The sequence below is a fragment of the Bubalus bubalis genome, chromosome 10, assembly GCF_019923935.1.
Source record: "Bubalus bubalis isolate 160015118507 breed Murrah chromosome 10, NDDB_SH_1, whole genome shotgun sequence".
Lineage (NCBI taxonomy): Eukaryota > Metazoa > Chordata > Mammalia > Artiodactyla > Bovidae > Bubalus > Bubalus bubalis.
The window spans coordinates 2,607,180-2,634,887 of record NC_059166.1 but is presented as its reverse complement, the minus strand read 5'-3'; the positions used below and the strand labels follow the sequence as shown (position 1 = coordinate 2,634,887).

At 50.6% G+C, this 27,708-nt stretch overlaps 1 protein-coding gene across 8 annotated transcripts in view; it reads right to left on the bottom strand.

Annotated features, from left to right (window-relative positions):
* Positions 1-27,708, bottom strand: part of RPS6KA2 (ribosomal protein S6 kinase A2) — a 331,893-nt gene that overhangs the window by 97,056 nt on the left and 207,129 nt on the right. Inside the window, exon 1 of one of the 8 annotated variants that reach the window (XM_044924011.2) lies at positions 3,014-3,146. The exons of the other annotated variants lie outside the window; for them this stretch is intronic. Coding sequence (XP_044779946.1) covers positions 3,014-3,034 — 21 coding nt within the window. The 5' untranslated portion in view covers positions 3,035-3,146. Of the gene's footprint in view, positions 1-3,013; positions 3,147-27,708 lie in introns of those variants that run through there. 8 annotated transcript variants of the gene reach the window in all.

Below are 27,708 nucleotides of genomic sequence, written 5' to 3'. Positions count from 1 at the left end.
AGAAAGCCTCCACTTCGCTTCCAAAGGCTAAATATAAGCTGTGCCATTTAGGATGGCAACACTTCTCCAGCAAGAGTGGGACTCCAGCTGGCCTTTCGGGCACTCGCGGGCCTCCAGACAGAGTGAGGACACCCGCCTGAAGAAGAGCACACCCCCCTGAAGTCACAGGAGCGAGGGGACAAGAAGGGGGACCAGAGGTGGGAGGCAGGGGCCCTGAGATGCAGGGAGAAGGCCCGCCTGGTGTCCGAGGTGTGCTTCCCACGGGGCGCTGCCCACAGACCCGCCTGGCCGATGCCCACCGGCCGCCCAAACTCCCCAAGGGACAGGTCACACGGTCCACACAGGGCTCTCTTTTCTCATCCACCCTGGAATGGCATTTTTCCTTTTTTTTGACCCAAGAAAGGGACCCAGCACCCAAGGCAATCACAGGACTAACCCACACCCCGGGGCCAGCAGCCAGATGTGGCTGGCAGCTGAGGGCCACCTCCACCTTCAGAAGGCAACCATGAGCTGCCCCGCAAGCCCCTCAGGGTCTGCACGGGGCCACGCTGGGGCTCCTGCATCAGAGCAGCGCAAGGGAAGAGGTCAGAGGAGAGGGGAGGAGAAGCAGCTGAGATGTGTCTCCCGTCCATTTCCTTCCTTTGCCCTCCCACCCAGGCCTCTGCGCTCTGCTCCCCCCACCCAAACTTCTATTAAGTTTGCTTATTAAGGTAAGATGGGTGTTTCCTTCTGTTTTAAAATGAAAGTGCCTCCCGCCCATGGCTTCTGTTTTTCTTCACCCCCACTGCCGGCCACCCCCTCAAATTATCTTCCATTCCTTCCTTCTGGAAGACTCTCAGTCTGCTGGTGTTTTTATAAATCACAGCCTATGCAGATCGCACCCTGGAAGCTTCTATTACAAATGGTGCCGGGCAGATGGAGCAGTGTCCCTGCAGGGGCTTCCCTGCGGACGGCAGAGCACGCGGGCATCCCACCAACACGCAGGCTGCAGGCTCCCCGGCTCTGACAACTCGACGTCCCTCGGGTGGGTTCACTCTAGTCAGTCCCATCAACCCTCGAGCCCCCTGAGAGGCAATGTTCTGTGGAACGTTGCCTGCGATCTGACAATGGTCCGAGGCCCCAGTGTCTGGATGCCGTGTTTCAAGCGCAGGTTCTATTGGGGCCTGTTGACGCGCTTCATCTCATCTTGAAAGTTACCTTTAAGGAGGTGCTTTGCAAAAAGTCATTTCTCACATGGATGAGAAAATTGTTACTACTGACTTGGGTTTGTCAAGATGCCCTGAGGAATCTGTAAAGAGCCCCAAACCGTGGGTGGACAGGGTGGCAACAGGTCCTGCAGCAGAGACGTCTGCAGCAGTGGACAGCTGGGCAGTGTCCACCCCAGGGCGGCTGCAGGTGTGAGGACGGGGCTGCTCAGTCTTTATTCTTTAGCACGACTTTAAAGACAGCGCCGAGTGCGGAGGGGGATACGGTGACAGCAGGCGTCACGCGTGCCGTGCGCCAAACACAGACCCAGCACCGTCTCCCTTTTGTCCTCAGACTCAGAGCACCGTCACGACAGCGCATCACCACTCCCCTTCAGTAAGAAAAAGCATCTGAACACGGAAAGCTGCTTGTCACAATGATTTTCTTTATGAGTGAAAAAATGAGAAACGCTGTGAATGTCCAAAAAAGCGCGGAAGAATTAAGTGATGACGACATCCGCCAGATGGCATTTTACAAAGGCATCGAAAGTGGTTATGCCATTTACAGTTGCTCCCAGAGGAATGAGACATGTAGGTGAAAACTACCGACACACGGCGTCTGCGTGCTGAAAACACAGATGTGCCCGAACGCAACCAAGGAAGAGCTAAACTCCCAGAATAATGAAATATGTAGGTGAAAACTTCCAAAACCCATACGGTGTCTGCGTGCTGAAAACTACAGATGTGCCTGAACGCAACCAAAGAAGAGCTAAACGCATGGGAAACACTCTTGTTCACAGACCGGAAAACTCAGCAGATGGATGGAGCGTGATTCTCCCAATATTGGCCTGCAGGACAATGCAGTTCCCATCAAAACCTGAGCAGGGCTCCCTATACACAGACAACGTCATTCTAAAATTTACATGGAAATGCAAATGACCCCAAGTCACGAAAACCCATTTTCAAAATAAATAATAAAGTGGGAGGAATCACTCTACTGTTAAGGCTTACAACGCAGCTACAGTGAGGGACTGAGGGAACGACAGACACCCAGACTAACGGAACAGAACCGAAAGCCCTGGAGTGAACCCATTCAGACACACCCAGTGGATTCTTAGGTGTCAAGGAGAGACTCAGCAGAAGAAGGAGAGTATTTTCAATAAACAGTGTTGGGGCACTGGACCTCTGAGGCAAAAAAAAGGCCTCAAATCCCCTGTTTTATACAATGAACTGAAAATGGATCACAGACTTAAATGCAAAACATAAAACTATAAAATTTTTAGGGAAGAAGCTTCAAGACCCAGGTCTAGGGTAAAAATTCTTAGAGATGATCTCCAAAGCTTGATCCAAAGGAGGAAAAATTATTACACTGAACTTAAAACTTTTGCTCTGCAAAGACGCTGCCAAGAAGATGAAAAGACCAGCTACACATCAGGAGAAAACATCTACAAACCGCTTACGCAACCGTGGTGTCGTATCTATAACAGATAAAGGATTCTCAAAACGCAACAGCAAAATAAAACAAAGAATCCAATCAGAAAGTGGGCAAAAGAGAGAAACGGTCATTTCACCTAAGAAGATCTACAGATGGCAAACCAGCATGTGAAAACACATTCAACATCGGTAGCCGCGAGAGAAAGGCCAAACCACGGCAAGGCATCACTGCACACCTATCAGTTCTTAAAACAGAAAAAATACAGCAATAACATCAAATGCTGGCAAGCACGCAGAGGAAATGGGTCTCCCCTCCATTGCTGGCGGGGATGGAAAATGGCCCAGCCGCTGGAAAACAACCAGGTGGCATCCTACGAAATGAGACGTGAACTTACCCTACAGCCCAGCAACCGCATCCTCGCAGCTTCATCCCAGAGAAACGAAGACGAGGTCCGCACAGAAACCTGAGCATATTTCACAGCAGCTTTCCTCCCAAACAGGAAACAACCCAGACGTCCTCCAACGTAAATGCTTCAGCAAACTGGGATTCATCATCCGGCGGCAATAAAAAGACAAACCACTGATACACCACACGACAGGAGTGAGCCCCACAGAAGGACGCTCAGTACAAAAGCCAGTCCCGAAAGATCACACTGATGCTGAAAATATAAACTCCAAGGTTAAGGCAAGCCAAGAAAAATGTAAACATAAAGCATTTTCTCTGCCCATTAGGGCCTCCTCCCTCCCCTCGAGTTTGCTCTGTGCGTCTGCCTTTTGCATTAACCAGACCTCCCCAACAGCAGAAATGCTGGCTCAGCCACAGAGACCAAGGGGTCTCCTGCGTCAGACAGAGCAGGCCTTGCTCAGTCCTGTGAGGGGTCACCCCCACTAGCCTTGTATGTGCAGATGTTTTTGATGGACTTTATGTCCAAAGCCAACACATCACTTCCTTTGAACATGGTGATTGATGCAGAGCCAAAGGGTCAGACGACCTACGAGACACTGGACCCCACCTAACGGAAGTCCTTAGTGTAACCAGTCACTTGTATGCGGTGCGTGCTGAGTTGCTTCAGTAGTGTCTGACTCTGCGACTCCGTGGGCTGTAGCCATGGCTCCTCTGATGGGCTTCTCCTGGCAAGAATACTGGAGAGAGTCGCCATGGCCTCCTCCAGGGGAGCGCTCCAGCTCAGGGACTCAACTCCTGTCTCTTATGTCTCCTGCACATGCAGGTGAATTCTTTACCACCAGCGCCACCTATGAATTAGGGTTCCCAGCGATATTACTTGCCATCTGCCTATTTTACAAAAGTATTGGTTCCTGCATTACCAAATCTGTGACTGAGTCTCTGATAAGATGAATGATGATCAGGTGACTTGAAATGACTGATCACACATATAGTCCTATAAGGTCAACGGTTGTCACAGTGTGACTCGAGATGTGGGAAGAAGCAGCAGGAGGGAGCCTCCAGGGAACCTTCCTGGGTCAGGAGGGCACAGCGACCCAGTCCCGTATCCTTGCCTGGGGAATCCCACGGACAGAGGAGCCTGGTGGGCTACCGTCCACGGGGTCGCAGAGTCGGACACGACACAGTGGCTAAGCACACAACGTGGTTCTAAAAGCTATTCCCAGGGAAGGAACGGGGGAAAGGGCAGACAGACCTCTGCACTAGTTTCCATAACTTTCTGTTGCTCCATAACTATTTCAGAATAAAACACTTTTAAAAAGTGACTTTGAAGTCTACTTACAATGTTGAAAGAGACTTAAGATTTTAAATTAAAAAGGCAGTAAATAAATTTTCTGTCCATGAGGGTTATATTCACATTTAAAAGATTTGTAGGAAAAACATTTACGGGAAATACATCAAGATGTTAGCAGTGATAGTGTCAGAGAAATAAAAATGACTAATTTTCTTTCCTTTGCTTTCTGAATTTTTTTATACACAAATATAAAAATGAGCAAGAAGATGCTGGCATCTATAACAGGAAATTTAAATCAATAAAATCATCTTGCTAACAGTCTACGTGGGATTCCTATATTCACCCACTGCTATGTATCCAATACTGAAATACAACAGAGAATTTATGCAAAATGAACTGTGAGTTTTGAAAAGCAGATAAGATCAAATAACTTGTAGCAAGAAAACAAAAAGATGGAAGCCAATATGAAACAATTTGGATGCCATTTCTGGATGTGAAGAATAAACCTACCATTTGGTGGAAAAGAAAGGCTCAATATTTTTAAAGCTATTAGAATTTTTAAACTCAACATGCGAGATTCATCTTGTGGACGAACATGGCTTTTCCAATCAGGGCACAGATGGTAAACGTAAGAACGTGCAATGCAGAGACCAATAAAAATTTCCCAGCCTGGCAGGTGGCCAGGGAGTGAATAGAAGTTTTCCAGAGAGGTGGGCTGTTTGGGGGTGGCTGGTATGAATTTACCTGAAACTGAAAAATTAGAAAAAAATTTAAAAGTGAAATTAGAGATGACTGTCTGCTATGAAATATTAGACAAAATGACTTGTGTGATAAATTTATCCCTCTTAATAGCTTTGTAGATATACATATAAAGGGTTTACGTTTTTTTCTTCAATGGTCACGAGTAGTAAACAGAATCAACTGTAGTCACTTCTGTAAGCTGTGTGTGTGTGTTAGATTGTTGCTGTTCAGTCACTCAGTCGTGTCTGACTCTTTGCGGCCCCATGGACTGCAGCATGCCAGGCTTCCCTGTCCATCACCAACTCCCAGAGCTTGCCACACTCATGCCCATGGAGTCTGTGATGTCATCCAACCGTCTCATCCTCTGTCATCCCCTTCTCCTCCTGCCCCCAATCCTTCCCAGCATCAGGGTCTTTTCCGAGTCAGTTCTTCGAAGCGTGTGTTCAAAGTAATGGAGCTTCTGCTCAGCTTTAGCATCAGTCCTTCTGATGAATATTCAGGATTCATTTATTTTTAGGACTGACTGGTTTGATCCCCTTGCTTGTCCAAGGGACTCTCAAGAGTCTTCTCCAACACCAAATTCAAAAGCATCAGTTCTTAGGTGCTCAGACTTCTTTATGGTCTAATTCTCACATCCATACACAACTACTGGAAAAACTATAGCTTTGACTACATGGACCTTTGTTGGCAAAGTGATTGGATTATCAATCCCTAAATCTAGGGAAGATTCTGCATGAGCGGTGTCCCCCATACAAGGCCAATGCACGAAGGTGACACTCAGGGCAATACATGAGAACCACCCTGGCCCCAGTCATTTCCCCCTAAAGGATCGTCCCAGTATCCTTAGAGAAGACCGCCATCCGTCATCAGAGCCTCAGAGTGCAGGCGACCGTCACCAGTCCCGGCTGTGGTCCCTTATCCTGGAGATTCTTACAAACCAAATCCAAACAGAAAACATTCATGAACTTCAGAATTAAGCTTAAACAATTTCAGTGACAATGTGCTTTCATTAGGTTTCAAAATTTTTGAAAGGGTGAAACTTTGGGCCAAAACCTCATTCAAAGAAATCAGCTGAATAATCATCCCTCTTCCTTTGTAACCAACTTAGTTGACATTAAAAATAAGTACAAAACATTCTGCTAAATGTTTTCAAATGCCCCCACCAGCCCACCCACATCACACTACCCTCCACCCCCGAGGGCAGAGTTGTCCAAACTCCGCCCCAAATGACCCCCTCAAAAAGCTAACTGGTGAGCTCTACACATATCTCAGCTTTTGCCAATATGAGTTAAAAGCCACAGATTTCCAGACAGTCATGAGCACAGATGAAGCATTTCTAGTGAACTGATGCACTGAGTTGATTCACCCAGGATAGGGGCCTTGTCGCCTGAACCCTGCAATCAGCATGGCTGAGGTTTACAAAACACCAAAGACTGATGACCTCAGGGTCTGCTGTAGGACCACAGAGGAATCCGGGCAATTACACGTTTCCTCCGCTTAGATGGGTTTCCTCGGCCTCAAGGGCTTGTTATCTAACGACCTGCAAGCCTGATCCTGAGAAGCGGCTGCCGCGGAAACACTTCTTGGAGAAATGAGAGATTCTGCACAGGGTGAAAGCAACATCTTTTTCTTTCCCAGTTTAACCCGCTCTGCGGACACCGTTCTGTTCCCGGTGGTACCCTCCGCCCTCAAAGCGACCCGCGCATAGCATTTACTCAATAAGCATTTGCACAGGGATAAATGAACACCTTGCACATGGTTTAAGAAAGGTGTATGGAACGCCCAGAGCATGTCTGTAGAACAGGGCTTGTAGCATGACTGAGCCAAACTGCTGAGATCCAATCTCATTCATGGTGTAAGACAGGCTGGGGGACTTTCCACATTCTCCACATTTAAGGAGTATGATTTGCATTATATACAATTTTTAAATTCAAATAAAGCATATTATAAACACTTGCAGAAGTCTAACCTAGCTTGGGGTTTTGCCAGAATGCTTCAGCCCCATCCAGCAAATCCAGATATCTCGTACTTCAGGATCACACACTTTGTCTACAACAGGCTGAAGTGACGCTGGAGAAAAGCCCCAGACATTTCTGAGGCTCTGGCAGAATACGTCAGAAGTTCACTCTTTACACCAGGAAGGGTGATCTGAAGACTTGTTTAGAAAACCCCTTCAGCTGAGGCTATTGTTCTGAGCTGCTGAGTAGAAGTTCTCTCATCTCCTACAAATGAGGATGAGTAATTGTCTATCTGGGGATTCAGCAGTGATGGACCAGCCACTGCACCTAAGCCCTGAACTAGGAGTCAGGCCGGAGGCCTGGCAGCGGGGGCAGGCGTTCTGTGAGTTCTGTAGCACGCCGCCTACCAGCGAGGTCAGCAGCTTCCGATGATGATGTTCTATCGTCATTAACACACGGACTCACTCACACAAAACTGCTGAATTTAAAACCCTCTTGGCAGGAGGAACTCAAGGCCGCAGGCATCCAGGACCTTGGCCACTTACTCACATTTACTCACACATTTGTTTTTGCTTGAACTGCTTGATACAAACCACGTTTGGAAGGACCAAGATTCATTTAAACAGAATGGCACCCACAGGTGACGGGCATTACCCTGGGCTCCGGAGCAAGGCCCCTCCCCTGGGGACAGCCCTCCCCTCTGCGTTCCCCTCTGGGCCCCACCCTGAGTCAACCTCCACACGTGTGGCTTGTCTCCCTGTCGATGGACGACATTATTCCTAAGCCAAACACAGGGCACAGCTTTACATGGACTTGGCTAATTTCTGCCAGCACTTATACACCGAGCTATTTAAGAAAGACACCCGCCGATTAGCATCTGTTTTCAAATGTTTCCAAACTGCTCTCCTTTCCCAGGATGATGCCTCTGCAACAGCCATGCGAACCCACTGAGACGCACATCGTCCTGTTGGAATGGCCGGAGCCGAGCCGCCGGACAGGCTGAGGTCAGAGCCTACTCCTGGAAAAGGGCATCTGTGTCCAGGAAGGGGCTCTCACCAGCAGGCTGCCCCGAACTGCACCCCGTCCTCTGTATGTGCACGTGTGTGCACATGTGTGTGCACGCGCGTGTGTGCACGTGTGTGTGCACGTGTGTGGTGTGTGTGCACGCTTGTGATGTGTGTGCACGTGTGTGTGATGTGCGCGCGCACGTGTGTGTGATGTGTGTGTGCACGTGTGTGTGTGTGCACAGGCAGACAGAGTGGCTCCAGGGAATGACCTCGGGCAGCTCCTGGAGTGAGGAGCTCTTAGAATGATCACGGAAGCAGCTACAGTGCCCAAGTTCAGCTTTCACATTCTTCTTCCCACCAGGTGACATACTGTTCTCGTTATCCCTCAAACTTTTCAAATAATGATTCCCCGGGAAACAATGACTGCCCCTTTCCTTAAGCAAGAGCTCTGTGAATTTTCACTGGTTTCTGCACATCTGAACTTCTGTCTCAAGCCTCAAGACTGCAATATTCCCCAGTTGCCAGGCCTGCTTTATAAGGCTGCATGTGAGAGGCAGCTTAACCTGTTTCTTCTGTTGTGAAAACCGGATACAAAGAACTCATGACTGGACCAGGAGCTGCTGACTCAACACAAATCCCAGAGGGGTTTCTGGGCCCTCCTCCTCCTGACGTGTGCTGGCTGGACGAGGCGGACAGAGGCTGCAGCGCGTGAGGAGGGACGGGCGTGCGCGGTCAAGAGGACAGGCCTCCCCCGGCCGCGGTCACATACACACGCTGGCCCACGGGACATGAAATCAAGCACCCAAACCACGGCGCGGTCGGGAAGAAATGCAGGCTCACGGGTTTTGGCTGCTCTTTTAAGATAACAGCGTGACCTTCCACCCTGGATGAAGCTGAGGGGAAGCGCGGACCGCACCGCCAGCACCTCTGTTGAAAGTCTTAAAAATACACAAATTGCATGTATACTCGGGGCCCATCAGATGGAAGGCAGTCATGAGTTTCACAAAGATTTGGTAACTTTAAAGACTTGATTTTGAAATGAACTTGGTGATTTTTCATTCCTCGACCTTTTCGCTGTGTAGCTAGACTACTGCCCAAGTGATGAAAGAAAACGCCCATCAGCAGACATCGCGTAACGATCCATTTTTTCAGCAATTCGGACTCAAATGCTCTGAAATAGCTTGAGGCAGAAACAGTCCGCCTAAGCACACAAATCTTCTTTCCTCACAGGCGTGTGGTGGGATCCATGATGGACAGGTGGGGGGGGTCCTTCCCTGCCCTTGTGGTTTCCACGCCTTTCTTTATGAGACGCTCCATCACCTTCAGGACCTGAGCTTTCTCCACTCTGACTGAGGGCAAAGCCTCCTCACGGAGCGAAAGCATCCTCTTAGAGAAAAAGAAAGCGACTGAAGGACGCTGGCCTCTGGATAAGGGGCCACGGAGGGTGAAGGTCACAGAGACGCCGCCTTGAGCTGAATGCGTCTCCCCCTAATGCAGAGACCGAAGCCCTAATCCCAGTGTGACGGTGTTAGGAGCTGGGCCTCTGGGAGGCGACGGGTCAGGAGGGTGGGGCCCCCCTGGGATGAACGCCCCCACAAAAGGGGCCCAGAGCTCCTCCTGCCACATGAGGACGTGGGGAGAAGACGCCTTCTACCAACTGGGTCCTCACCGCAGAGGACCGGCCAGCATCGTGACCCTGGATGTCCACCTCCAGAGCCTCCGGAAATACATCTCTGCAGTATTCAAACCGCCCAGTCTGTGGAGTCTAGTAACGGGAGCCTGGATGGAGTAGCACAGACGTGAGACTGTGCTCCTGGGGCTCTCGAGGGACAGCTGTTGCGGACGGCCAATGCAGGAGGAGGGGCCGAGTCCGGAAATCTGGGGGGAAAGGAGGTGATCTCGGGTCTTCTTTCTCTGGCGCTCCAGGAAACATCGGTGCGTCCTCCATCCAGAGCGAGCCTCCCGGGGGCTCCTGGAGCCGTCTGTTCTGTGGGGGCTCCTCTCTTCTCCTCCTGCATTGTAGGCCTACAGTACACCAGCGGTACCTCCCCTCCACAGGGGAGCCCACCCCAGCCCCCAGGCCTCGGTGTCACCTGCCTGGCCTGATGAGGAGGGCTGCTTGAGGAACTCTGCCCTGCTTAGGAGGTGCTAAATTCACCACATGGGCTCCTTTCTGTCATCATGATTGCATTTTCATTTTGCTTGACTTGTGAGTCCCTGAAGGCTTTCCTCTTAATACCCAGGATTATGGGAAAGACCATTCCTATAGCTGCTGAAAAAGTACCTAAGTGAGAACACTTTTCTTATTAAACACTAGCTAATAACTACACTGTAGTCAGTAAGCACATCCCATGTCTAAACCTGCCGCTAAAAGACTTTGCTGAGCTTTGGTGATGTGTCCGAGTTAAATGACAACCGAGTTCTCCTAAAGGTTACCAAACAGAGGAAATTTGTGCCTGGACAAACGAGCCATATTTTCCAAGAACTGTCAACAGTTTCTTCCAATGGAGTCTGATTAGAAAGTAGAAGAGGTGTGGGCATGAGCTGACATGGCATCAAGCCACAGGGGTCCTTCTAGTCGCTGGGCTGCAGGGTGCAGAGGAGTCACTCAGACTGACCTGTGCTCAGCTCGGACTTCGGACGCCTCCACACCCGCCGTCACATCTGGACGCAGGCTGTCGGTGAGCACACCGACACACACATGTGCCCTGTGGATCTGGGGGGAGGGTCGCTAGGTACCGTCCAGTTCCTGGAACGTAAAGCACGTATTTCAGGAGCTGCCCTGGTGGCTCAGATGGTAAAGAATCCACCTGCAGTGCATGAGACTCGGGTTCGATCCCTGGGTCGGGAAGATCCCCTGGAGAAGGGCAAGTCTGGCTTACCCACTCCAGTACTTTTGCCTGGGGAATCCCACGGACAGAGGAGCCTGGTGGGCTACAGTCCATGGGGTCGCCAAGAGTTGGACACGACTGAGCGATTAACACACATAATTATTGTGCATTTTATTTCTATTATTACATCAGCTCCACCTCGGATCACCAGGCATTCGATCCCAGAGGCTGGGGCCGCTGCACTAGAGTGTCCACCCCTGTGGCTGTGGATGGCCTCTCCTTGGCAGCCCCGAGTGGCCAGCCCTCCTCTCTGCAGACCCGGGGGGCCCGCAGCGGACAGAGGCCTTGGGACATGTGCTTCCCCACGTCCAAGCCCTCCATGACGCGGCCGTGACGACAGAGGCGGTGACTGAGTCACCCAGGAAGAGGCTGCAGCAGAAAACCAGCGGCTGCCGGATGAAGTGGGGAGGGTCGCTTCTAGAAGAGTTCACCCTCTTGCCGGCTGAACACTGCCCGAGTCACAGGAGCCTCCTTGCCCATCAAGACTTCAATACCACAGGGTTTTACTAATACGACCCAGAAGCAGCCCCTCGTGCAACAAGAAGCTGGCTTTACTCCTCCCAGGGGCTCCTGGAGTGAACCCCTAACGTTTAAAAGGGAAAAGGAACACGGGATTTCTAACACAATCTCGCCAAAGCCACACTTCACATCCTACGTAAAAAACCTTTAAGCAGTGCAGTCGAGCTTCAGAGAAGCTGACTTTATGCTCCCACCAAAGTGATTCCAAGCAATGAATCTGGGTTAACCGCTCGCACGGGGCTCTTATAAAGGTTTAACGATCCTAAGAGGGCCCCGCTCGTCCTGGGCCGGGACATGAAGGTGGGTTAGAAGGACACTCTGCTTGGCCACCTGCGGGGGGACTTTCTGGCTCCCCTGTGCCTCCAACCTCCAAATAATTTAATTTACAGCCAATTCCAAAGCATTCATCCCAGGGGACAGGTCCACTCTTTAACCTGAAAGACCGCCAAGACGACAAGAAGGAAACTGCCTTTCAAAGTCAAAGTTGCTGATTCTCTCTTTTGCATCACACGTCTGCCTTTTCCCCAGCCTGCCCCGGAAGGCTGGTGTGTGCGCTTTACTCTGGCTCACCTGGCCAGAGCTGGCACTGACCCGGGTGATGTGGGTGGCCATCAGGGTCGTGGTGGTCCCGCCCCACCGGGGCCTTCTAGCCCATCCAGAGGGGCTCTCCCGTGTGCATATGCCACCCAACAACAACTGCTCCCCACGCAGGCCTGGCTGGTCCCCGAGTGTGGCCGGCTCCCTGCTCCCTACCTGTACTGGGATTTTGCCGGGGAAGAGTCAGGCCCAGGGGGTTTAGGCTGGAATCCACGGGGGATGCCCTGAGCCTGTGCATCATTGGCCGGACAGGTGGTGTAACGGCCTGGGGGGAACCAGCTCAGACCAGGGTGGACTCCCGCCCCCTGCCCCCCAAATATTCCCAAAGACAGAGAGCTTGGAGACTCGTGCAGCTTCCCTGGGGGCTCAGGGGTAGGAGTCCACTGGCCAACGCAAGAGGTGTGGTTTCGATCCCTGGGTCGAGAAGATCCCCTGGAGGAGGAAATGCCACCCCAGTATTCTTGCCTGGAGAATCCCATGGACAGAGGAGCCGGGAGGGCTACCATCTGTGGGGTCTCAGAGTCAGACACGATTGATCAACTACACATCAGCACCGTTTCAGGAATGTTCCCCTGGGGCGTGTTCACCTTCTGTTTCTGAGGATCTGCAAAGGGACCCGCCCACGTGCCAGCGTGCGCAGCCCCTGCTCCCCTACCTCACCTGACCCCCCAGGGGTCAATGATGCTCCCTCCCCTCTGTGGCCTCAACAACGCCCCTGTGGATGCAGAGCATGTGTCTCAGGTCCAGCTGGAGGCCCCGTCTCTGGATGATGCAGAAGCAGCAGCCCTTGGTCCCTGTGAAGCAGAGTTCGCCAGGCGGGGGCCATGGCCCTTGTGCAACACTCTGTCTCCTCTGCCCCAAGGCCTTCCCTGCGTCCCGTCTCCTCAGCTTCGGAGCATCGCCCGGCACTGGCCTGGAGTCTCTTCCAGCCCGTCGGGGCACTTCCAGCCCTCAGGCCTCTGGGCGAGGGGCTCCACCCCCTGAGAGGCCGGAAGGACAGCGCTCCGTCCTCCCCCTGCGCCCACCTGGGCCTGGAGAAGGGCAGTGACAGCGCAAGGCGGCCGCTCAGGGGTCAGGGCCAGCGGCGCACAGGCGGCGACACCACGGAGGTGGACGGGGTCAGAGGGGCTTTCCCTCAGGTGGCGCTGACTCACAGGCAGTCTTGTCTCCGCAGCACACGGCAAATGCAAAGTTTGCAGAGACTTACTGGCCCAAAGAGCTGGGGGTATGATGAAAACAGCTATTAGAACAGGGTCAGATGGATTAATGGATAAAGAGATCCATGATGAGCTTCTCAGGCCAGTTAGGAAGGCATTAAAGATTCAGTGGGCCTCTGAACACTCTTCACTCTGATTCTTAGACTGGGTCGACTCAGGGCCAAGCCCACCATGGCAGATCTGATGCTCTTGCTGAAGCAGGACTTGAGAGGTGATGCTCCGGGACTTGCTGGTGACAGCTTGCATCCCTGGCCACCAGTCTGCAACTCGGACAAGACCTCAGTCTGTGTCCTCCACACACGGCCTGAGTATGCGAGATTAATAGAAGCTGCAACCAGAAGATTTGTAGTGGTGACTCAAAAACCAGAGCAAAACACGGTGGCCAAGTTAGAGACAAGCAACACCCGGAGGGGAAATGGGAAACGGAGACATAGCCCTGGTCCGTCGCCCTGCGCTCCAGCCAATGCGAGAAGGGGCAAACTGGAGACAGTGGCAGATTTTATTCTTTCGGCTCCAAGATCACTGTGGATGGTGACTGCGGCCACGAAATTAAGACACCTGCTCCTTGGAAGGAAACCTGTGACAAACCTACACAGCATGTTAAAAAGCAGAGACATCACTTTGCCAACAAAGGTCCATATAGTCAAAGCTATGGTTTTTCCAGTAGTCATGTGTGGATGTGAGAGCTGGGCCATAAAGAAGGCTCAGCGCCAAAGAATTGATGCTTTTGAACTGTGCTGCTAGAGAAGACTCTTGAGGGTCCCTTGGACTGCAAGGCGATCAAACCAGTCTATCCTAAAGGACTTCGACCTGGAATATTCATTGAAAGGACTGATGCTGAAGCTGAAGCTCCAATACTTTGGTGACCTGATGGGAAGAGCTGACTCATTGGAAAAGACTGATGCTGGGAAAGACTGGGGGCAGGAGAAGGGAACGACAGAGGAGGAGATGGTTGGATGGCATCAGCAACTCGATGGACATACATTTGAGCAAACTCAGGGAGGCAGTGAAGGATAGGGAAGCCTGGCATGTTGTTGTCCATGGGGTCACAAAGAGTCAGACAGAACTTAGTGACTGAACGACAAACAACAGACTTGGGCAGATGAACTACGCAGAAATGCTGACATGCTGACCGTACCAGGTCTCCCAGGAAGCCACTTCTGACCAGGAGGCTGGCTCCAAGCAGAGAGGGGCGTTTGTAGGTGACTGTAACGTGAGGTACGGGGGTCCCAAAGGGACACAGGGACCAGCTCAGACCACAGAGCACAGAAGGTACACCTCTCTCAGGCAACCTGTGAGCGACTGAAATTCACCAAGGGTGCGCTAAAAACTGGCCCAGGGAAACCTCTTTCCATTGTCTTAATCTAAAAGCCAACTTGTCTGGGGAAAGAGCAGCACAGGGAATTCCTCGAGCTGCGGTGTCCGCGCTGGGGCAGGCTCGCTCCAGGAACCCCCGGGCAGGGTCTCGTCTCCGGTCTGGGGCTGAGGTCACGGGCCCACCGCCCAGCGCACCTCCACCTGCGCTCCAGGAACCACACCACCCCCCATGGTCGCTCTCCGTCCCCTGTAACCTCAAAAGCCAACCTGGTTGCAGGCGGCCAATCTCAACTTTCCTGGGAGACAGAAATCCTTGAGAACGTGATGAAACTTTGCCCTCCTCTCCCCAGAAAATCATGCAAACGTGCACACATGGGAGTCGTGTCCCAGAATGTCCTGAATTCCCGAGACTGTCCGAGCATACAAAGGGGTCAGCCATCTGGTCTCCGCTGCCTTCTGTCCGCTGACCCGAGACAGGAAGGTACCCGGACAGGTCTAACTGTTCAACAGGCAGAAATTAATGTCACCAGTGACAAATGCCTTAATCTTTCTTTCTTGTATTTCATCTGCAAAAACAGAAACACTCCTACCCCAAACTATACGGCTTACAAAAGCACATGTAATTACCATTGCTGTTTAACACTCCCTTGGAAATTCTAGAAAATGCAATAAGCACAGAAATAGAAATAAGCACTACAAATGTAGGTCAAAGGCAGTGTGAGAGTATATTTAGCATACTAAAAGCATAAACCAAAATAAATATATTAGATCCAATAATAGAAGGTTTGGATGCAAAGCAAAACACAAAACTCAATTTCATCCTTAAAACCAAGAATGCAACGGGGAAACCAGGTAACATTCACAGGAGGAATAAAATATTAAAAATAACAACTCAATGGTATGCAGAAAAGTAGACCAAAATGTTACAGAGACACACAGTGGATTTGGAAGAGAAAGAAATGCTGGGAGCCTGGGTGTGGTTAATACTTTTTAGTATCACAGAGACATCCTGTTTCAGGATGGGAAGATGGAAGGAAGAGGAGGGGGCAAAGCAGAAAGGATTCAAGTATGGGAAAGGGCACACGTGTGTGCAAAGTCGCTTCAGTTCTGTCCCACTCTTTGTGACCCTGTATACTGCAGGCTGCCAGGCTCCTCTGTCCATGGGATTCTCCAGGTAAGAACGTTGCAGTGGGTTGCCATGCCCTCCTCCAGGGGATCTTCCCAACCCAGGGATTGAACCTTCCTCTCCTGTGTCTTCTGCATTGTAGGAGAATTCTTTACCGCTGAGCCACAGGGGAAGCCCATAAAAGAAACTAAAAGGCAGGGGACAAACCAGGAAAAGACCTGGAGCCAAAGGAAAAGTTAACGTGTATGTGTGTATGTGTGTGTGTGGGTATGACGTGTGTGTGTGATGTGTGTGTCTATGGTGTGCGTGTCTGTGATGTGAGGTGTGTCTGTGTGTCTATGTGTGGTCTATAATTCCTACGTGTGTCTGTGTGATGTATCTGTGGTGTGACCTATGTGTGTGTCTGTGTGTGGGGACTGGCACCCCAAAATTAAAACTGGTCAGTGGAGAGAGAAGATGGTTGACATGTAAGGAAACTAAATACCCAAGAAATATATTTTTTTCAAGTACCTCACCAGCCGTCACAGAGATACAATTAAACAGATGAGATCTTTTTTTTTTTTTTTTTTTGGTCTATCTAGTCAGCCAAGATGCTGAAAATAAAAATATCCAATATTTGCCAAACTGTAGTGATCACCTACTGGCAACCGTCGGGGTAAACTAAGATGTAATGCTTGTTCTGGATGCAACTTGGCACCCTTGACCAAAAGCCTTAATCATGAAACAAGTGATTTCGTTTCCAAAATTTGGGGGAGAAATCAGAGGAAGATAGATATTCACCTCTAAGGATGCTGTTTCAGCATGAACTGCAGTGAGACAAGGCCTCCCCAGTGGCTCAGTGGTTGAGAACCCAAGTGCGATGCAGGAGCCACGACTTTGATCCCTGGGTTGGGAAGATCCCTTGGAGAAGGAAATGGCAACCCGCTCCAGGATTCTTGCCTGGAGAATCCTGCGGTCAGAGGGGCCTGGTGGGCTACAGTCCATGGGGTCGCACAGAGCTGGACACGACTGAGTGACTTAGCATTTATGCACGCACAATGAGACACATTAGGGGAGAAACATCTAATTTAAACACCTAATGTTTAAATAAAGAGAGACAACAGATCTCTATAAGTAGAATAAAATCCATTTATGATGATATTTAATGACATGACTCATAAGGTTCAGTCATTTTAAAGGATACCAAGTTCCGTGTTCAGAATGATGGCAAGATTATGCAGAGATACACTTCTGAAAGAATGAAAATGTCCCCAGATGTCAAATATTTAAGCCTGAGTGGTGGGATTTATGAGGATTCTAACTTTCTAGATAGTTTTCTGAATTTCCAGGTAGTGTCTTCCACATATTAGTTAATAAATATTGGTAAAAAAGTGTCGCAACTTCTGACACAAGCATGCACAATGCCTCATTTTAATTAGGAAAAAATACAGACGTCTCACAGAGCTAAATCAATGGGGACACGGTCAGCGCAAGAGGCCCGTCCTCGGGCAGCGTGATGGCGTGGCCGCAGAGGCGGGCAGTCGGGAGGGCGGAGGGGGCCCCTCAGTGGGAGTCACAGGAAGGACTCCTCCAGCTCTGCAATGGAGCATCATGGCGAGGGCCTCCCTGACGGGCTGTCCTGGGGGCCTGTCCCCTCGCCTGAGCCCCTGGCCCCCAGGTGGGCTTTTGTGCCTGGGCCGCGGGGTACGGAGCCGGACCTCCCGTCCCTCTGGCTGCCCGGTGCCCAAGGAGCGGCACGGCTGCTCTCTAAGGACTCCACGGGTGTCCCCCACACACAGGATGCAGCGCGGAGCCCCCAGGGCCCCAGAGCCCCTCCAGTCTGGAGGAGGAACATGGGGAGGGGAGTGCTCTGGGGCTCAGGGCAGAGGCTGGGGGGTGGGCGAGGGCAGGCGGCTTCTGCACGCACGGCCCCCCGCCCAGGGGACAGCGGTGCCCCTGGTGCCTGGGGCTGTCAGGGACCACTAGCAAGTGCCTCCCGTCTCTGGCGGGGGCAATCTCCCTTATCCTCCGCCCATAAAGCTGCCCCAGACACACAAAGTCTGCTCCGGGGAAGAGGCCGGCCCTGCAAAGGCCAGCTGCAAGTCACCGGCTACTGGCCGTACATGCCCTGGAGACGCCGCCCTGACCCTGGCCCGTGCCTTGGAGCTGCACGCTCTGTGTGCATGGACGCAGAGCATCGCCCCGCGATCCGCTGCAGGGGAGATGGCAAGCCGTGCAGCGGGCACCTGGCCTTCTCGGGGTTGAGGCCAGCCTGCCGTGTGCACGGCCCCTAGCACTGGGGGTGGGTAGCTCCTCACCCAGACGGTGCAGCAGCAGACGCCTGCCAGGGAGGCAGCAGGTGCCTCTGAGGGCCTGCTTCGGAAGCACCACCGAGGGCCAGGTGTTTACAGAGTGAGCGCGTCCCCTGAAGCTCACATGGGTTTGCTGTATTGACTGTTCTGGTGGAAGTTCTTCCTGAGATTCCCCTGGTCATGACCATAAACACTCAAGTTCTTGGAGAGTCGCAGAGGGAGGGAGACCGACCCAGAATCAATAAGCTGGGCAGGGAAGTGGTCTGGGATTTTGCCAACTCGGAAATAAAATTTAAGATATCTTAAAAATTTTAATCAAGAGTTCAAAGGCAAATGATTTTCAGTTCCATTAAACTCAAAGAAAATAATTTCTATTCAGTCTGATCGATGCAGTTAGGCAACATCACAGGTAATAACACATCTCATGATCACACAGGTAACACACAGACTCCCCATGCTCTCCAGGTGTCCCGACACAGCAACCCCCAGGGGCCCGCAAGAGTATTTCAAATATAACTACGTAAGCATGATGGAAAAATGGAGACAAGTACCATACAAATAACTGCAGGAAAACCACGTAAATTCAGCAAGCAGCTTGAAAAGCTGGACTTTCTAAAGTTGTAAAATACCCAAGTCATGGCCTCTATAAAAATAAAGCTATTACTTTAAAACGTGGGACTGTGCGTGCTCAGTCACTCAGTCGTGTGCAACTTTTTGCCACCCCATAGACTGTAGCCTGCCAGGCTCCTCTGTCCATGGGATTCTCCAGGCAAAAATACTGGAGTGGGTTGCCATTTCTTACTCCAGGGGATCTTCTTCCAAGGATTGAACCTGCATCTCATCTGTCTCCTGCATTGAAGGCAGATTCTTTACCCGCTGAGCCATAGGGGAAGCCCCATTTTAAAATATAACAATCTTATTCAGATGATCAGAAAGACTTCTGAAGTGATCCTGTATATATATTTTAATAACAGACAAGAATGATTTTAACCTAACAAACCAAGATGGAGCAAATACTTAAAACACCGACGGTTTCTGCGCCAGCGTCGCTCACTCCCCAGCAAGCAGAGGTGCTGCCGGAGCCGAGACCATGACCGCGAATCACAGGCTGTGCACACGGCTTCTGCTTCCACAAGCTGCCCGTCAGTAAAGGCTGCGCAACTTCTCAAATCACGCTGGAGGGAAGATTTTTTAATAAATTAAAGAGTGAAGTTAAAATCTGAAGACTTACAATGACTTCTGTGAATTTTTTCACTTTGCATCAAAAAGTCAGACGCGTGACTCCAGGTTAGTGCCTGGTGGGGGCTGGGGAAGCAGGTGGGGACCCTCCCAAACGCTCGGAGAAGAGCCGTCCCCAGCATTGGCTTCGGCATGGAGTCCAGACTTGCCAAATCCAGCACGAGGAGGCACCTCCCAGAGAAGAAAGCCAATTTCTGTTTTTATGCACTGACTGGCCAATGAGTTTGGTGTTAACTTTTTGCTTTTTCTCTCTACCTCTGGAAATATGTCAGCATGTAACTTCTTTTTAGGCTTTTTTTTTTTTTTTTTGGTTACTAAACCATTTATCTAAAGAGAGATAAGAGCTCAGAATAACACCCATCCCCTGGATGAACCAAAAAAAAAAAAAAATCTGATGGTTTGTTCTCTTTATCAATAAGGATCACCATCTCTTTTTAAAATAGAAATCCCTCCATCGACTGACTTGGAAGAATAAACTTTTCAGGCAAAAGGGACCACATCAGGGCATCAGTCATTTCGGATGAAGACATGATCCTCAAGCCAAGAGGGAGACGACGAGAAGTCACAAAGCTGACAAGGCAGGGCAGGAAGCCAGGGTCCCGACCCCGGCGTCCACCCAGCGCTCCTTCTACGAGGAAGGTAGTGCCCTGGCCCTTCATCCCCGCCGCAGCACACAGACCCTGCATGAAAGGAGTTCATACTTGGAAATCTTGGAATATAAGACACTCCTGAAACAGTGGGTCTGAAAGACACACCTTAGGAGAGGGAAGCCGCCCACAAGCACGGAGCCCCGACGATGCTGGAGGATGGGCGCCCGCCTGGATCCAGGCCGGTAGCCCGAGCCGCGTGACCCGGGCAAGCATCCTGGCAGTCCTGCACCTTAATTTTCTGCAGAGCGGCGACCAGGACTGCAACACTGAAGGCTGACTGTGTTAGATCATTTAGAGCAAAGCAAGTGCGTGAGGAATCTTGGCTCCCGCTCTAACACACTCCTCGCTTCTCTCCAGAAACTTCTGGCTTAGACACGCTCTAGGGAGCGTTGCCCTTAGCACACCCATTGGCCCCTGGGTGCGAATGTTTAGAGGTGAGGTTTTGCACAACTCTTCTCTGGGGGCAGACGGCATCTGAATCTGCAGGGGTGTTTCCTGAAATACAGGGTGTCCCCCCCCACCCCCACCCCCCGCCAATGGCACCCTGCCCACCTCTAGCCCAGCCTGGTGAATTGGTTCCTGGCTTCAGCTATGTGGACTTCCCCCAGGAGTCTCTTGCTGTTTGGCTCAAATAAAACTCTTTTCTATTCCACCTACAGATTGTTTATTCATTAGTTCCGTGAACAATTCCCACCAAGGACAGCACACCAACCACCATTCCAGGGAGAGAAAACAGCCCAGCTCCCTGGCCCTGGGGCTCCCTGGCCCTGGGGGGCCCAAGCCCCTGGGGAGGGAGGGCTGGCTGCTGTGTCTGATGGCGGCAGATCAAGTGGGGATATGAAAATTTTGAGGGTGAAGGACACAAATCACAGCATGTAAATCACCCTGTTGCATACGCACACAGCCTGCAGTTTGTGTGAAAATTCACTCCAGTATCTACTCTAGTTTTGATAGCATCTACTTTGGAAAAAACTCTAATGCTGGGAAAGGCTGAGGGCAGGAGGAGAAGGCGGGTGACAGAGGATGAGATGGCTGGACGGCATCACCGACTCGATGGACATGGGTTTGGGTGGACTCTGGGAGTTGGTGATGGACAGGGAGGCCCCGCGTGCTGCAGTCCGTGGGGTCACCAAGAGTCAGACATGACTGAGTGACTGAACAACAACAACTTTTCTCTCTACAAGAACTTTCCCTGGGACACATGTACCATGAGCATGGACATCAGAGGCCAAGCCGTCCCTGAGGGTCCCGTCTGGAGGCCCCGGGCCTCCCCGGCCTCGGGGCCTTCTCCACCAGCCCTGGCCCAGCCCCACCACACCCACCAGGACGCCTGGGTCCACTCTGACCCATCCCCGCCACCCTGCCCACAGAGAGGGCGCAGAGGTCTCCTCTTGGCACTTTTCCTCCCTTAAGGGGAAATTCAGGATTTCCCACAAACCCAGGAAGAGAGGTCTTGGTGAGACCTTGACCCTGAGCAGGTCAAGCCGTGAACGAGAGAGGTCAGCCTCCAGCTGATGGGGTGGCTAGCGTCACTGAGACCCTCTCCTCCACCATATTCTTCACAGGGAATTGCATGGAAGTGGGCATAGAGCATCGGAGAAGGCAATGGCACCCCACTCCAGTACTCTTGCCTGGAAACTCCCATGGATGGAGGAGCCTGGTGGGCTGCAGTCCATGGGGTCGCTAAGAGTTGGACACAACTGAGCGACTTCCCTTTCACTATTCACTTTCATGCATTGGAGAAGGAAATGGCAACCCACTCCAGTGTTCTTGCCTGGACAATCCCAGGGACTGTGGAGCCTGGTGGGCTGCCGTCTGTGGGGTCGCACAGAGTCGGACACAACTGAAGTGACTTAGCAGCAGCAGCAGGGCATAGAGTGTAGGCTTGAAAAGCCCTTAGAAACCATCACTAGAATCTCTCCTTGACTGAGCAGGTGCAGCTGGGGTGAGAGGGTCCACACACACGAGCCGGGAGAAAGTGGACAGTGTCCAGCTCCACCCGGGGCCATCAAGGGCTACCTGGAGCTGCTAGGCTGGCTTCTAGGGATGTGGGCTTTGTGAAATAAACTCTTTTTATTTGAACAGGGACACATACAATAAAACCAACTGTCTAAGGGGAGTGAAAGATGTCTAAATCTACTAACCCATCACATGGACCATTCCCAGCAGCTTGGCACCAGTGGCCTTATTCACTGGAGTCGGTGAACGTGCAGTGGTCCTACTAACACAACTTCTATTTCATAACTAAATGTGTCACGGAACAAGTCTCATCATACAAAACTCATACAATGAGTTTTTGCCAAATTCATCAATTCAGTTCAGTTCAGTCGCTCAGTCGTGTCCGACTCTTTGCGACCCCATGGACTGCACCACGCCAGGCCTCCCTGTCCTTCGCCAACTCCTGAAGTTTACTCAAACCCATGTCCATTGAGTCGGTGATGCCATCCAGCCATCTCATCCTCTGTCGTCCCCTTCTCCTCCCACCTTCAATCTTTCCCAGCATCAGGGTCTTTTATAACAGAAACACATACAAAATTTAATAGGCTTTTATTTTTCTCTATGGAAAAAAGTGCCAAAAAATAAACAGACAATAATAAAATTTCCACTATGAAAAATGCTAGACGTGATTGCCATCTTAACTGGAAAAGCCAAAATACTTTGAAAGCACCTTTTAGAATTCTTATGTAAACAACATCATTATGCATCATTTACCAAGTAGGGGAAAAAAACCCTTTTAAACAGTAAAAGCTATAAATATTCTGTGTAATTTGATGTGGGGAGTAATTTGAAGGAAAAACACCTCAATATATTTTTGTTCTCCATGCTTTCTTAGAGCCTACTTTCAAATTCATTCAATTTAATTTGATTGTTGATTGTGTTTATTCACAAAAATTAATTTGGGGAAAACAGAATTAAAGCATATACAGATATTGTATATGTACAATACAATATTATATCTGTGCGCCCACCGCCCCCCCCACACACAGCAGCTGCTCCTCCAACCACACCCCTCCTCCTGCTCCCCAACCCTCAGCCCTTGACCCTGGCCAGCCTCCCCCCACATAGGCCACCAGATGGGCTCCTGAGCCCTCCCTCCCCAACCCCACGGCAAAAGGCTGCCTGTGTGCAGCTCATTTTGCTGGGGGTGGAGAGTGGGAGGATGTACGCGAGACCTTGGACTGGCAAATAGGGGCCTGGGGTGGGGGTCAATGTGCCTCAGTTTCCTCCCCAACGACAATGGGATTTTTACAATATCTGAAAACTGAGGGGACTTCCCTGGTGGCTCAGATAGTAAAGAACCCACCTGCAGTGCAGGAAATGTGGGTTCAATCCCTATGTCGGGAAGATCCCCTGGAGAAGGAAATGGCAACCCTCTCTATGCCTGGAGAATCCCTTGGACAGAGGAGCCTGGTGGGCTACAGTCCATGGGGTCGCAAGAGTCGGACACGACTGAGCGACTGACACCACACACAGATACTGACCTTAGAGAAAGAAAAGTGATTCCAAATGTCAATTCTAGTTAAGATGCAGCAGCTTCTCCATCCACTTCTCCCATCCCCCACCCTCTGCGGCTGGCAACTGCCACTCTGCGTTCTGTCTGCAAGCTGGCCTTGCAGTCCACAAACACAGCGTATCCTTCCATTTATTTGTATCTTCAGTCTCTTTCACTAGTGTCTTAGCGTTTTTAATACACAGGTCTTTCACTTCCTTGGTTAACTTATTTATGGGTATTTTGCTCTTTTTGATGCAACTGTAAGTGGGATTATTTTATTTCTCTTTCAATTGTTTAAGTTTTACTTTAACTTCTCGTGTTTTTCAAAGTATCATATTACATAAATTAGTTCCTGGCAATGACCAAATTACTACTTATGAGCTAAAAGCACTGAAAATGTGCTTCTTTAGAAGGCACATGGGACTTCCCAGGTGGTACTACTGGTAAAGAACCCGCCTGCAGGAGACACAAGAGATGTGGGTTTGATCCCTGGGTTGGGAAGATCCCCCTGGAGAAGGAAATGGCAACCCACTCCAATGTTCTTGCCTGGGGAATCCCATGGACAGAGGAGCCTGGCGGGCTACAGTCCGTGGGGTCACAACATGTCAGACACGACGGAGCACGCCCGCAGAAAGCAGGCGGCTCTCCTCCGTGGGCTGCCCGGCGTCAGGGACCAGGTGTACATGTCCACGTCCCGGCGGGACCATCACGCGGTCGCCTCTGCCCTGTGACGACAACGTCCTTGAGTTTGTCTCCCACACGGGCGACTACACCTCACACCCCCGAGGAAGGGCTGCATGTGACAGATGCCCTGCGGGACGCAGGCGAAGCTTGTCAAACTCCTTTCGGATGTTTACTAAAACTAAAGGAAACGACAAATATCCTCGGATTCCTGGCTCCCCACTCTGGGTGGCTGCGGATGTTCCTGTCTAGGTTCATTTCCACCTGGGAAGCACTGTGCAAAAATTAATCTGTTCGTAAAGAAATGTGCACGGTTGCTGGTTCTCATATTCTTTTATAGCATTTTATTTCTAATTTATTTCTACTTATGGCATTTTATTTCTACAGGGTCTATTTAACGGTGACATAACTTTACACTTGGACAATCAATACATGTATTTTATTTAGAGTAATTTCATAAGGTCAACCCATTGGTGAGAGAGACGCTCCAATTAGGGGCCAATAAAAGCTTATACTTTAAAATCTATTTTATAACCAAGATACACCATACTGTTATGCCATGAAACACTGTCAATAAATGAAAAATAAGCTAGGCATTCTGTGGGCACCGCAGAGCCCTCTAGCACACGACGGATGTCATATTGTTGCTGTTGTTTGGTGGATAAGTCATGTCTGACTCTGCAATGCCACGGACTGTAGTCCCCCAACCTCCTGCCTCCATGGAATAGTCCAGGCAAGAATACTGGAGTGAGTTGCCATTTCCTTCTCCAGGGGTTTTCCCAACCCAGGGATCGAACCCACGTCTCCTGCGTTGGCAGGCAGATTCTTTACCACTGAGCCACCTGGAAAGCCGCGCGACGGCACATGGTGCGCCCAATTTGCTCATTTTTATCTGTGACTGTGATCACAGCTTTCAGTCTTTTCCACCTTAATTTACAGTGGTTCCAACTGAAAGTTTATATGAGCCAAAGCAGTTAGGCTGCCATGCCAAGTTTTCAGTAAATAAATTCAGGAAAGAGCTGCAAAGACAGAATTCACGACAACAGGACTCGCCTCCCATTGAGCAGATCATGGATGATCTATCTGCAATGTGATGTTGGTCCAAGAAACTCAGAAACACTTGGCGGAACTCAGGGGTTTACCCCAACAACAGTGACTAAAGATTCATCTGCAGATATTTTAAGAGCATTGGAGGGGGTGGCGTGTCAGAGAGTCTTAGAGACGGAGCAGATTTCTATGATGGCAACTGAAGGATGTGGGGAGCTGCAGCTCCTTCACCGTCTCTGCCCCGAGTGCCAGCCTCAGGCAGACAGGTGTCTACAAGAGCAGGGGCTCTGGATGCCCAGGTTCTTTCCACATTTTTCTTTCGACCCAGAATGTTCTGAAACAGATACAAGTTGACAGGACCCTGGCTACGTGAGGATGGTAGTAAGTACGAAGTTCAACTCACTCCAGTGTCCTCACCTGGACTATTCCATGGAGAGAGGAGCTTGGTGGACTAGAGTCCACGGATATTATTTCCCTCTCACATTCAACTACAGATTCTTAATAATGAGTGCTTCCGCAGGAGCGGGAGCTTGAGAAGCACTGGCATATCTGCACTGCTTAGTTACAGGTCTCCACTGCGGCTGGCTGTCAACCCACGTCCAGACCTGATTCTGAAACTCAGTTATAACTGTGTGCGATTGTCCACAGTAATTTTATGCCATTACAGAGAAAAAGTCAAACATGATCTCCAAAGACTTTTAATAATGCTCAGGAACTTCAGGCTTTCCAGATGACACTAGAGGTAAAGAACCTGCCTGCCAATGCAGGAGACACAAGAGATGCAGGTTTGATCCCTGGGTTGGGAAGATCCCTTGGAGTTGGAGATGGCAGCCCACTCCAGTATTCTCGCCTGAAAAATTCCACGGACAGAGGAGCCTGGTGGGTCACAGAGAGTCAGACACGACTGAGCATGCAAACACTGAGGAACTACTCTGCAGAATTACCAAGGTTTATTCTGAAGTATTGACGAATTTAGTGTAAATGAACTACACGTGGAGGCCTGTGTCCCAGATACCATCGTCACAGAAATCCTTCTTCTCCCATCACAGGGCTGCATCGGCAAGGGCCACCCAGCCCAGGACTACACTTCCCAGCCTTCCCTGTGGCCAGGTGTGGACATGTGACTTGCTCCAGCCAATGGGAGGGAAGCAAGGGTGGCCCCTTAAGAAGCAGCTGCCTCCTTCATCAGTCTCCTGGGGAGGCAGAGCCTTCCCGGGCCCTGGAAGGGGTGAGCCCATAAGACAAGGTGCCTGGAGTCCTACTAATAACTCACCACGTAGAAGAGGCCTGCCCACTGACCAGGAACAAGGACATTTGGTGGATACTTGACTGAGAAGTGAATCCTGCTTTTGTTAACTCACTGCAGGATCACACAGGGCCTGGCACCAACACTCACCAAAGTTCAGAGCCCCTGGGTAACCATGCAGCCCGATAAATGCTGGGATAGCTGACACCCTGTGGGCTCGCACGCTGCGGGTCAAGAAGAAACCACTGGAGGATAAACGAGCACCAGCTGGGGTGCCGCCCCACCCCAGCCCGTGACAATCACCGCCATCCTCGGCCAGCACTTTACACTCACTTCCTGTCCCCTCCTCCGTGGAATGGGACGATACCACCTTTATCGCTTATGATAAGAAATAAAGGCAGTAACACACGTAAAGCATTCGCCACAGTACCCGGCAGGTGGTAGGCCCTCAAAATATAACTTATCATGATCCTGAGTATCTGATACAATGACATAGCGTCTTCCTTGAAAACGTTTGCACTTCTATAGGAGAAGATCAACAAAGCAAGTCATCATGAAATAAACATAATATATAAACAAACTTGGAAGCGTAAGATGAAAAGCCTGAATCTCTGAAAAAAAGGACCATCTTGAGATGACAAAGCGGGAGGTTTGCTCTTGCTGAAATTTTCAGCAGTGTGACCTCCCGGCTCTCATGGTGGTGACAGGGTGAATATGCCATGGTTTCACCAATACTTGTCTCCGGTAGGGCTGGGGGCACCCACCATCCCCTCCCCCCCACCGCCGCGGGTGAGTGTCCTGAAGGTGTGAGAGGGAATCTGTCAGGTCCCCTAATTCATGACGGGTCGAGAATTTTAGGACCAGGAACTAAACCTGGACTTCTCCTAAAGAAACAGGAGGCTCTTCCGTTCTGCTCCCCAGTTTAAAAGCCCACGTCAAGGCGTGAAGTCACCCAGGGGTCCCAGAGGAGAAGGCGGGAACTCAGCCCCATCCCACAGCACCGCCAGCCTCCAACCGCTTTTGGGATGAGGTTTGAAAAGAGGTTCATAGACCTCCAAAGTCTGCTCCACATTCAGAGGGATGAGGGCAGCATAGTCAGATCTCTTGGTGGAGATAGCGCACACGCGTGTGTGTGTGCGTGTGCACCGGTCTCTGCACCAAATGAATCTACAACCCAGCACGCGCCCCATTAACCAGCCGTGGACCTTTGGGTAAATCGTTACCCTCCACCCTCAGAGTCTACTTTCTTCCTCAACAGGACAATATGGAAGATAATTTATTTACAGTAAGACTGTTAAGAGGATTAAAAAAAAGGCAAGTTTTAAAGAAATATTCAAAGCACAATTTATAAGACTTCCCACATGGAAGCTGCT